The 13,332-nt window shown below is 35.4% G+C and overlaps 1 protein-coding gene across 1 annotated transcript; it reads left to right on the top strand.

The window, feature by feature from the left end:
• Positions 1 to 867: 867 nt before the first annotated feature.
• On the top strand, positions 868 to 8,776 carry LOC118055287 (uncharacterized). Its single transcript, XM_035067140.2, is given in 13 exon segments — positions 868 to 1,319; positions 1,626 to 1,682; positions 1,774 to 1,868; positions 2,507 to 2,666; positions 2,763 to 3,400; positions 3,485 to 3,584; positions 3,662 to 3,805; positions 3,884 to 4,699; positions 4,787 to 5,412; positions 5,415 to 7,131; positions 7,211 to 7,283; positions 7,939 to 8,090; positions 8,187 to 8,776. Coding segments are annotated over 13 exon segments (4,998 nt in total). The 5' UTR covers positions 868 to 1,231; the 3' UTR covers positions 8,519 to 8,776.
• Positions 8,777 to 13,332: the final 4,556 nt, after the last annotated feature.

Consider the following 13,332-nt stretch of genomic DNA (forward strand, 5'->3'; position numbering starts at 1 on the left):
TCACTGGTGCCAATCCAACCACCATAAGCCAACAAGCACCACATCGTGTAGAAGACACTACTATGTGTCAAGGGAGATGGCGGTTGGCTAAATTTAGCCACCGGGTGGTGTCAGACACGCCACCAACTTGATGACGCATATGGAATTGAAGCCGACGACTTTTCAATTAAAAAAATATAAAAAAAATGAAAAAAAAACCAAAACACCCCCATGACCCTCTTAATTACACAAAATACTCATGTGAAAATACCTTTAAATGCAAAGTTTTTTTTTTTTTTGTCTTTTATAATGTTAAAAACATTCTTTGACTTTACATGAAAAGTGGAAAAACTTGAAACACTGGCCTAGTAGCTCAACATTTTTTTGATCCTAAGGGTAAAGAAGTATTTTTACTGCTATAAAGCATGTGAAAAGTCAAGAAAGTCATTGGTCAACAGTTTTAAATCTTGTTAACTCTAGAAATAAAAGAGTATTTTTACTGTGAAAAACATTCTTTTACTGTACATGGAAAGTGGAAAAACTTGGAATGCCCTTGTCGAGTTGCTCAATATTTTTTTGATCTTAAAGGGGCAAAAAAGTATTTTTATTGTTATGAAGCATATGGAAAATAAAGAAAGTTCTTGGTAAATAATTCTAAATCTTGTTAATTCTAGAGATAAAAAAGTATTTTTATTTGTATCATAAAATTTAAAATAATACACATTTCCAAACAAGAAAAAACCATAGCTAAAAGACTTAAATTTTCTCTAATCAATGATAAAAAAATAATTTTACTGTCGTCATCCAATTTGTATCGAGGGGTAAAATGTAACCTCATGAACTTTAGCTTTTCTTTTAATATCATTTCAAATCAAGAAAACTTTATAGTAAAGGTAGACTATGTAATTTGCATCTGAAAAGGCACGAATAAGGAAGGAAAGAGAGACTGGGAGTACGTTTTGGCAGCATTTCAATTTCATTAAAAAAAAGAGAAGAAAAACCAAAAATTGATTAAACACATACTCGAATCTTTAGTTGTTTCTTCGATCAAATACAAACTGAACACCCAAACCCTTTATCACTTACCCCTTTCTACATCTGCAAAATCCCAAACCCTAGCAATTTCCTTCTCTCTCTGTGCATTCTCCACTCTTCCAATCTCAATCTGCTTTATCTGTTTTCTCTCTTCTGTATTGATAGTCTCTGTGTATACCGAATTTGTGCAAGTTCTTGTTGGTTTTAGATAACGACGATGACCGACGGAAAGCTGAATCTCCCCGACGATCTCCTCCTCCTCCTCTCTCCCAGGTCAACCGATGAACGCCTCTCCTCCTTCAAAGGTTCTGATTTCGATTTTCCATTCTTTTTCTTATTCAATCGATCTATCTTAATCTTTATTGCTATGTATACTTCCGTTTCTGTTCCTACTTTTAGGGTTTTGACTATTTTTTTATATTTTTTCTCCTTGACACTTTCTATTTTTCCAATTGCATGACTTTGATGTTAATTTATTTTTCTGTATATTTTTCATGCCGAATGGTGATAGATTACTGAGATTAATAGCTGTTGTTATTTGTGGATTCATTGATTTTGAATGTATGGAACTAATGCTATTTATGAATTGTCATTTTTCTTGGAAATGGTAGATCGAGGAGGAATTGGTGAGGACAAGGCTCTGTTGAGTTTGCCTGATGACTCAAAAGGTATCCCGGGAATACTTATTTGCAGATTTCAGTCTTGAATTTATTGGCCTTTTTTATTCTAAAATATATATTGATTGTTCTTGCTTTACAGATCAAGTGGCTGCAGACAACACTATACCTCTTTCTCCACAATGGCTTTATGCTAAACCGGTGGATGCTAAGTCATTGACTACTGGGGCATCAGGGGTATGTGATTTCACTTGTCTAAAGTTGGACGTGCTTATTGACTCGTTGGTTTTTGGTTATCTATATGAGGTGGCATGCTTTTTTTTTTTTTTTATATATATATATATTTATTTATCATGCACTGATATTTAATAATCATGTACTGGATACTCCTTTTGTTAATTCCTGTTAATTTATGTCATTTAGTGTGATTGTATGTTCTGGTGTTTATAAACATGTACCTTAGCTAGGCCTCTTGAGAAATTATAAATTAGGATAGCTGTGTGCAGGATTTAGAGATGCATTTTATTGGATTTTATATTTTAAATGGTTTTTAACCAGAATTTATACTTATGAAGGTGTTGAAATACTTTTAATTTTGGTTGCAACTCTTCTCTGCAATTATCAAATAATCAAACCTAAGGTGATTTAATTGTAGCATCTTGACCTCTTTATAGGGGAAAGCCCTTTTTTCTCATCTGTCTGCAAGAATGCAGTCTTGTTGCTTTTATGTGAGTACCATTTCACTTAGTTCTGTCACAGGGTGAACTTATATTTTACTTGATGTTTTAGTACTACTAAACTTATCCTTTTTTCAGTTTTTATTTTTGTGTGTACGCATGTATTTCCAATTTAACCATTATGCCTGAAAATAACAGGAAACACGTGCTTCAAATTCTTTGTCCCATGGGAACTCCATTGATAACAATTTGAAAGACAATTGGCGTTTAGATGGATCCCAAGACAAGAAAGATCGGAGGAAAATTGCTCCTGATGTTGAAAGCAGCCGCCGTTGGCGTGAGGAGGAGAGGGATACAGGTTTGCTTGGTAGAAAAGATCACAGAAAAGAAGACAATCGTGCTGATTCTGTTTCAGCTAGAGATATATCTGAGACTAGAACTTTGTCTTCTTCAGATCGTTGGCATGATGGCAATAGCCGCAATTCTGCGCATGAATCTCGAAGAGACAGCAAGTGGTCATCTAGGTGGGGTCCTGAAGATAAAGAGAAGGATTCTCGAACAGATAAGAGGGCAGATGTTGAGAAGGATGATGCTCACAGTGACAAACAAAATTTTGTTACTGCTAGCCACCCAAATTCTGAGCCAACTTCTGAGCGTGAGAACGATTCTCGTGATAAGTGGAGGCCAACTTCTGAGCGCGAGAATGATTCTCGTGATAAGTGGAGGCCTCGCCATCGTAAGGATATTCATTCTAGTGGACCTGCTGCATACAGGAGTGCACCTGGATTTGGGTTAGATAGAGGACGTCAGGAGAGCCCGAATGTGCCGTTTGCTGCCGGAAGAGGAAGGTCCAGCAATAGTGGGAACTTACAAATTGGCAGATATCTTACTGCTTCTTCTATTGGGTCTATTCCTCTGGATAAGAATCATGTATTCTGCTATCCAAGGGGAAAACTTCTTGACATTTACCGTAAGCACAAGACTCTTCCAAGTTTTGAGACCATACCAGAAGGGATCGAGCTTGTGTCTTCACTAACACAGGAAATTTCTATTAAGCCATTGGCTTTTGTTGCACCTGATGCAGAGGAAGAGGTATATGAGTTAGATAATGTCATGTTAAAGGTATGTCTTACAGCTGTTGTCACTGCCTTAAATTGGATCATCTGATTCTTGCAGGCTGTCCTCAGAGATATGTGGCAGGGAAAAATTACAAGCAGTGGAGCACTGAACAACTCATTTAGAGAAAAGAACGATTCATCAAGTAATTCCACCGCAGGTGATCAGTGTCACATCTTCAGTTGACTTTGGCACATCTCACCATCTATTCTCTCTAACTCTTTATTCTTTATTCAGGCTTTGGTGAGGGGACTTTAGGTGAGGGGAATGAGAGTTTCTCTGTTAAGACTGCAGAAATTGCACACTCTTTTGGAAAAATTACTGGTAATGCTTCTGGTCAAGGTGCTGTCGCTGAGACATTAGATACATCAATGGCTGAGGGTAAGCAATCCTAGAATCAATTTTTTGACAATTTTTAATTCACAGAGTTAAAACTATTCCTTCTGTTATGTATTTCAGAAAAGGATACACATAAAGATGATAAACAGAAGCATACAACAACAATTGCCGGAGCATTGATGGATGGCTTTGTGCCTGCAGATTTCAAGAAAGATGATCCCAGCAGTTTTGGGGAGAGTGGTCTGAGTGACAACATTATGGAGTTAAAAGCTTTTGAAAGGCAGCCAGTGGAAGATTTGGCTTTTCAGAATAAACTTAAGTTGGAGGATATTGAGCCAGCTACTTCTTTTGAGATGGATAACCAGCTTCCTGATGATTCAAGTTCTCTATTTGATTTTTCTTCTGCACAGAAAAATCCAAGCAGCCATCAGTTTTCCTTGAATAGCAATAGTGAGGTACATCAATTCGGGGGTGCTATCACACCTGAGGAACTATCATTGTGCTATCTTGATCCTCAAGGGGCAATTCAGGGACCATACCTTGGTATTGATATTATTGCATGGTTTGAGCAAGGATATTTTGGAACTGACCTACCAGTTCGTTTGTCAGATGCTCCCAATGGATCACCCTTCCATGAGCTTGGTGATATTATGCCTCACCTAAAACTTAAACCTGGGTGCGCTTCAAGTACTAGTCCATCTGCTAAGTTACAGCTATCTGATGCTGTTGGAGAAAGCTTGGAAGGGAGCACAGTGACTCCTGCTTCCCTTGAACTTAAGGCTTCTGCTGTCAGGGAAGACCAACAGAGGGCTTCATCTGGATTTGAGGCCATCTCCAATGTTAGTGGTCAGTCAAGAGTTCCTGATCATGGTTTTCTCGGTGGGATGGAGTATTCTGATGATCGAAGATTTCAAAATGTTGTTACTCCGGATGAAGGTAAGTTGCGTAGAATGATTCTGCAGTTCATGTCACTGTATCTGTTCATTGTGCTCATTTAGTTGCTCTGATCTTTGTTGGATACAGAAATTGTCTTTCCTGGAAGGCCTGGAAATAGTGGCAACCCTTTGATGGGAGATGTTGCAGACTTTCAGCGATTTGCTCCTAATCCTTCTACCAACCCTGCCATCTTAAATGAATTGTCAGAAACTGGCATGCATACTCATCAGGATGAAATAGTTCATCCATTTGGCTTGTCGATGTCTGAGCTTAGAAGCAACTCTAATCTGAGGCGTGCTCAATCATCCAACATGGCTTCAAGCATGGGTGATGAATTTCCTGCACAGGTTCATGCTATGGACCCTTATACAGAGCATGATGCTGCTCTTGCCAGTCACAGGACCTTTGATGCAGGTTTTGATCAATCCCATTATGCAGAGACATGGCCTGAAGATTATAGGAAAAAGCCACTCACTAATCCCCACATTGATCTAGGTTCCGCAGACGCTCGACACTTTTTTCACAGGCAGCCAGAGTTCAATGATTTTGACCAGCAGCATCTCATGTTGCAGAAGATGCAAAAAGAATGTCAACAACAGAATCATTTATCTCATCCCTTCTCACATACTATGGAGCTTGGTTTTGAGCAAATCCCTTCTAATCTTATTGAACTGCAATTTCAACATCAGCAGCAGCTGGAGCTTCAACAGCGCAGCAGCAGCAGCAGCAGCAGCAGCAGCAGCAGCAGCAGCTGGAGCTTCAACAGCGGCGGCAGATTGAGCTTCAACAGCGGCGGCAGTTGGAGCATCAGCAACAGCAGCGACAGTTTGAGCATCAGCAACAGCAGCGACAGTTTGAGCTTCAGCAACAGCATCATTTACTGCACCAACAGCAACAACAGCTTCGTCAGTACCAAATGAAACTGCAGCAGCAGCAGGTTCTGGAACAGTTGCTGCAGCATCAGATGCCTGATCTTGGATATGGTCAGGGAAAGGGAGATCCATTGAGAGAAAACTTGCTTGAGCAGATTCAATTTAGGACACGACTGGCGGCCGAACTGCAGCAGAATTCACATAATCCAAGGCACCTTGATCTAACACTGGAGCAGATAATTCGAGCTAAGATTGGCCAGAATAATCTTCAAGAACCCCAGACTGATATCTTGGACCACTTATCACAGGCGAAGCATGGTAATATACTCCCGTCAGACCTGCAGTTCCATCTTCAGCAAGAACAGATGCAGGCGCAAAAGTTATCTTTGGCAAGGCAGCAGTTAGGAATGGATGGTGAAAGCCAAGTTGGTTGGCCATGGTCCATTGATGAAGCTGGTCAGACCTTCAGAAATACTACTGGTCATCACCAGTCTAAGTCTACAGGATTTAACGCTTCAGATTTTTACCTGCAACAGCAGAGGCTTTCCTCACATGATGAACATTTAAGCCATAACAAATGGAATCATGCTTTACAGGAGCCACATCAGGGTGGGTTTTATGAGCCTAGCTCAATGGCATTTGACCATCCAACATCTCTCCCTGCTGTCACTCCTGGGATGAAGTTGGATAATGTAAATGGTCATTCCCAAGGTCCAGATTCAGCAGAGCATCTATATATGCATTCTACTGATCAACTGGGTTCCTTCTTGTCCAATGTCTCTTCTCATCATCGACAAGTTTATGGTGATATTTATGGTTCTCGTGCTGAAATGATGGAGAGCCACCTCCCTGGAAAACAAGGGCAGCAAGAGAATAGTTGGGTTAAAGGAAGGATGCAGCAGTTGCATCTTGAAGCTGAAAGAAAAAGGAATGTTTCAGAAGTTGCTGGAAACTCTAGTTTTTGGACCTCAGCTGGAGGAGATGAGGAGAGCTCAAAGCAAGTTTTAATGGATCTTCACCAAAAAATGGGTCTTCAGTCTATTCGGTCATCGGAAGACGATTATCGGCACCTTATATCTTCCTCTAAATCTCGGGAATCCTTTTGGCCAATCACTGAGTCATTCTCTTTAAATGATATTCCAGATCAAGAAGCCACCATGAATGACTCATTTATTGAAAAGCCTCAAAATTCAAAATCAAATTCTCTGCTGCAGGATAACCATGCTATGTCCTTGAGTGGTCAATTACACCATCAAGGAAATGGTGAAAGATTGTCCCTAAGGTCAAAATCTGGAGCACTAACTGAAGAACCAACATTCTTTTCAGGCATAGTAGATACTTCTCATACTAATCATGCGGATAACATGTTTGTTGATAAATCTGCCATGGATAAAGAAGTGGCAGAATTGGATACCAGATATGGGTCCAAAGGCATGAGTGCCATGGCCAGGTCTGTTTCGCGCAATGAAGAGAGCTTTGTTGAACAAGCTGAAACTGCTATGGATTTTGCTAATGCCAGTAGCAGGCAGAGTAGCAGGCATAGTTCCCTGAGCAGTGCTGGTATTTTCTCTGACATACATCTTTTCAGATATCATGCTTATGCTTAGATGGATATTAGAGGCTTTGTGAAATTCTGCAGGTGGTAATGGAGGCCTACACGGTTATGAGATGAGATTAGATAAATCGACTGGTGAAGAGGTCTCTATTGACAGGTAATGACTCCTGAGTTGTTGTGGGATTGTTTTTATGAGGCTGAAGTCATTGTGGTCTCTTGTTAATCATGATGTTAATCTTCATTTGATATCGTATTCTACAAAACTTGGTTTCAGAGCACGTGCATGGCTACTCTTTGATAGGTTCGGTGCTCTGATGATTTCTCTTCATTAAAAAACTCAAAAGAAGATGCAAATATGTGGGAGAACACTCGCACTTTAACTGCCTTGTATTTTATAGGTCTCCTAGTGCATGTACATTAACATGATGTCATGTCATCTTGCCACACTAAAATACATGCTTATTTTCTTTCTTCTATTATGATGAAGTAAAAACTTTTAACATCTCCAGGGGTGCAGTCAAACCAACATTCTCTGTACTTGTTTGTGGTAACAATGGCATTAAATATGTTTAGAATTTCACAATTTACAGATTGTGCATTTGAGCTCTGTGGTCCCACTGTTTATGCATGACTTGACTGTTAGCAACTTCTGTGTTTGTGTGTGTATTCAGCGTTAATGGGTTTTCCCTAGTAAATCTGTTTCTTTTGACATTGAGCTACTGGAAAGGTCTTGCTTCATAAACATGAGTTGCATGTTGCACTGTTTTGATTTGAAACCTACATTGATGTTCATGAAAAATGCTTGTGAACAGGATGCCTGCTTTTTTAACTAGAGGCGTTGACAATGCCTTGCATAAACGCCCACCGGTGTCACAGGCCTTATCTTCTAAGGATGTCTTGTCAGACATGGCATCTGCTTCGCATATCAAGCAAAAAAATCGGGCAAGCCTTGCAACTTCTGATGGTATATCATTTTTGTGTCATTTGTGCTGTCTTTTGTTTGCTGGTTTTGGATAACTGTGATGGTGATTTGAAATCAAAAAACTTTGGTGGCTTGCAGAAAGGAGGAACGAGCCTGTAGAGAATGTAGCAGCAACCCTGGGAGGTGATAGTCAGATATCTGGCAAGAAAGAAGCGCGTTTTAGGAGGACGTCATCTTACAATGATGCTGGTATAACAGAGACATCATTTATGGATGTGCTAAAAAAGCCAGTTTTTACCGAGGCTGAAGCAGCTAATGCGGCTGCCTTGGAATCATCTGATGGTTCACTGGGTGGGCGAAGTGGGAAAAAGAAAGGGAAGAAAGGAAGGCAGATTGATCCTGCTCTCCTTGGCTTCAAAGTTTCTAGCAATCGCATTATGATGGGTGAGATACTACATCGCGATGAGTAACTGATACATGCTGTGCCTATCGTGTAAATTTTCCTCTATTTGTTTTGTAGATGAGTGGATTTTGTACAGATTACTGAAGAAGCGCATAGGAGTTTGAAATTCTTTGATTTTTTTTTTATATCTTGTTCGAAGTGGAGGAATTGCCTGCCTTACAAGTTGCATAGTGTAGAGGAAGTATATGCATAGACTGAAATATTTTGCAGTCATGAATGCAATAACAGAAATAATGATTAGAGACAAACAATCGACTTCTCTTTCTTTTTTCTCTCCCTTTAACTGGTTGATTTTTGCTGTAGTAGTTAATAGTTAATGGCATAGCTAAATTTACAAGTACATCATTTGTTGCTAATGATTGATGACGTGTTATTAAATCAACCATTGAAAAGTGAAGATAAGTTGCTAATGCATGATTGCTCATGGAGCACTAAGATTTTATTAGGTAGGCCCTCAGAAAATATGAGAATTTAGACAGGACATGATTGGAGTACAGACAAATCCATGTCGATTGTTGAGAGAATAGACAGCACATTGCAGTTTCTTCCTTTGCATCATACATGTTTTTCTTCTTCCTCGTTGGATTACGGATAAATCCATGTTTTTCTTTTCAAGTTTCATTCTACTTTATACAAAGATTTGCAATTAATTCTATTTGAGAATAAATAAAAATATTTTTTTTATAATTTATCTAAGTTGATGGATCCTTTCTTGATTACTCAAATACTTTTATACAGTTTATGTTATACCTAATATATACCTGTTTGTTACTCTTAATTAGAACGTGTAGTAGGATCAAAGTATAATATTTCTTGTATAAGATAATTTAGTGATTTCAAGTTTAAGGATCATTTATACAACCGTTACATGAACCTTTCTATAGATACATTTGATCTCTCCATATAAAATTCTCGTGTAGGTCAGTTCAATGAATATATCTATCAAACACCTATTTATAAGTTTTAGGTATCCGTAACACCTCAACTTATAAGAACAACTATTTCCTTTTATATATGAGAGAACATAATATGTATTAGTCTCAACAATTCTAATTAATATCTAATCTTAATAGAGTATTAATCATGAATGTTTAGGAACAATGCTTTAATCCAAAAAGAATTTCATAATTATAATAACTTTATAATTTTATTTGCAAAGCATTTTTGTCCCAATGACTTTATCTTTACTGTGGATTTATTAATTAAATACTTGATGAATATTAAAGATAAATAAAGCCTTTAATAACTATTAAATATATTTACATGAACAAAGTCAATGACATATGTAACTAACCAATTGGTTACATAGCATATACACTAATAATCTTTCACTTGCACTAAAGCTGATTAGTCATATATCAAATACCATATTGCTTTACTTGATGATAATGCTTTTATTAGAAAAATGACTTAGAAAGAGGATCTATAAAACTCGTTTAAGTGGATATACATTTTATCTTTACATATTTTCGTTTTATGTTTGTGTAAGTGCATTTTTGGATAATTAATAAGACATTGGTTCCTTTGTTTGTGCATTGGATATATTATTGTCATAGTATAGGATTACTGGATCACCAATGCTAGGAACCACACCTAGTTCAATGATGAACTTGTTAACTCAAATAATATTTTTTGTCCCGTCAAATATAGAGATGTACCTAGCTTTAGTTGTATAATCTATTTTAGTCTTTTATTTGAAGTTGTTTTAACTCATATCACTATTATTTAGAGTTAAATATAACTAGATTGAATTTTTTATTTTTAATATTTGATTTAAAACTAGCATTCAAATAACCATAAACTACTAATTCATCTCCTCCATAAACCAGAAAAGCATTCTTAGTTCTTCTCAAACACTTAAAGTGTTCTTAAATTATCTTTTAATGACCTTCACTTGAATTAGATATGTATCTACTCATTATTCTCAAAGTATAATATACATTGGTCTTATACATAACATCATATACATTACAAGTCCTATATTCAAAGTATATAAAATCATTTCCATCCTATAACTCTTAATTAATGTTTTAGAGAAAATATCCTTTGAGAGATATATCCTATGAGAAATAGGTAAGTATTCTCTTTTGGATTATTCCATGCTTAACTGTTTTAACATCTTATTTATAAATATAGATTGAGACAATTCAAATAACCTTTTAATTTTATCTCTACGAATCTTTATTCTTAATGTATAAGCTACTTCTCTCATATCTTTCATGGAGAGATTATTGAGAAATTAGGTCTTTACTAACTAGAGTAAAGAAATATCATTCCCTATTAATAATATATCACATACATATAATATTAGGAAAAAACTGAACTCTTACTAACCTTTTTATAAAATAAGGCTCATCCATTTTTTTAATGAATTCAAACTATTTGATTATCTCATCAAAATAGATATTCCAACTCCTTAAAGCTTGCTTAAGTCCATAAATGAATTTTTATATCTTGCATAATTTATTGGCAAATTCCTTAGATTTAAAACTTACAGGTTTTATAATATACCCATCTTGTTCAAGATTCTTATTCACGAATACAATTTTGACATGTAAAATCTTATAATCATGATATATAACTATAGCAAATAAAATCCTTATGGATTTTAACATAGTTACAGACAAGAAGATTTCATCAAAGTCAACCTATTTGTCTTTGTTTGTAACCTTTGACAACCAGCATAAATTTGTACATTTTTACATCGTCATTCATAATAGTCTTTCTCTTAAAGACTTACTTATATCCAACATGTTTTATCCTTTGAGATGGATCAATCAAGGTTTATACCTGGTTGGTGTACATTAAATCTATTTCAGATTTCAAGGCCTTAAGTTATGTCTTTGAATCAATATCAGATATTGGTTCTATATTACTAGTAAGCTATGTCTTTGTTTGTAACCTTTGACAACCAGCATAAATTTGTACATTTTTACATCGTTATCCATAATAGTCTTTCTCTTAAAGACTTACTTATATCCAACATGTTTTATCCTTTAAGATGGATCAATCAAGATCTATACCTGGTTGGTGTACATTAAATCCATTTTAGATTTCAAGGCCTTAAGTTATGTCTTTGAATCAATATCAGATATTGGTTCCATATTACTAGTAAGCTCATCAATTATGAGGAATTTATTATTCAACTTCCATAAAAAATTCATATCTTATTGGTACATAACATGTCTTATTAGATCTATGAAATTCTTATATTTATGGAGCTTCAAGCTAAGCATCCAATAATATAGCCTCAAGTTCAGGTTCTATTTGGATGTTAGTTTATAGTTATTGAATTTCTTTAAGTTTTATTTTCCTCCAAGTTGTCTTTTCAATAGCAATTGGTAACTTTTCTAAGACAAAAGGGACAAAGATAATGAAGACAAAAATATGTTTGGTTTAAGAGACAGACAAAGACAAAAACATAAAAATAAATTTGTCTCTAAAACAATTTTGAAGTGAATTTATGTACTTTTAAAATAAAAGGCACATAGAGGACATTTTTTTATGAGACAATATTGATTATTTTTTAATTCTAAAATATCTTTATAAAAAACTCTCAATTCTAAAATTATTGAACTAATATATGTAATAATAAAAATGGTTATTAATATAGTTTTAAAACCAAACTCAAGGGTTGATATGAGAAAAAGCCTGGATCCACAGGTCGGGTTGACCCGAGTCAACATAAGAATAAAAGTGGTTATTATCATATTTTTAAAATCCAATTTGGGGGTCAATTTAGGGTAATGCTTGAGTCAAGAACGAGGTTGAAAAGTTGTTTTAAAACCCGACTTATAGGTCGTTATAAGGCAAGGACCGGGTCATATATTGAGGGGTCAACCTAGGCTAATATAAGAATAAAAGTGATTATTATTCATATTTTTAAAACTTGATTAGAGAGAATCGACCCGAGACAAGATTTAAGTCACAAGCCAGGAGGGTTAACTCAATTGACCTATTTTTTTATATAAAAAAATAAATTTTTTTTACCAAAAAGAAATTCAAGAAAATTCAACGAGTTTTAAACCTGTTTTTTTTATTCTGGGTCAACCCGGGTTTTTGATCGGGTCAGGTCGAGTCAATCATTTCTCTATTTTTTAAACTTGGACTAACCTAATACCTAGGTTGGCATGATTTTAGGTTAATTTGTCAGGTTAGTTCTGGTTTTATAGATAAGGTTATTATAATATTATTAATCTTAACACTAAATATAAACTAGAGTAAAAAAATATTATCTAATTATTTTTTCTAAATATGTAAGTTAAAGTAATATATATTAAAAGTAAAATAGACTTTTTTATATTTTATTTTGTCTTGTACACCATAACCAAATAGGACACAAAGACATTCATTTTTTCTTGTAAACCACTACCAAACACAATTTTGTCTCTATCAACTTTTTTATCTTATGTTCTCCATCTCTATTGTCCTTGTCTTTTTTGTTCTGGGATAATAACTAAACACTACCTTCAAGAACAAATTTTTTTTTTTGGAAGTTAGCATGTTTTAAGACAAATACTTTTACTTAATGGAATGACATGAATAATATCCAATACTTGCTTTTGAATATTCTATAAACTTATATTTCTCTGGCTTAACTATTAGGTTTTCAGATACAATACATTTCATATAAACATCACATCTTAAATATTTAAGCATGATAAGATTGGTCTCCTACCATTCCATCTTATATAGAGTCTTATCAACAAATTTTGATAGAACCTTATTTAAAAGGTATGTAGTAATTTGTAGGGCATAACACTAGAAAAAATATGGATGGTCTATATAGCTCATTATGGATTGTACCATATCCAATAGGGT

Source organism: Populus alba, chromosome 1 (genome assembly GCF_005239225.2).
Source record: "Populus alba chromosome 1, ASM523922v2, whole genome shotgun sequence".
Taxonomy (NCBI): domain Eukaryota; kingdom Viridiplantae; phylum Streptophyta; class Magnoliopsida; order Malpighiales; family Salicaceae; genus Populus; species Populus alba.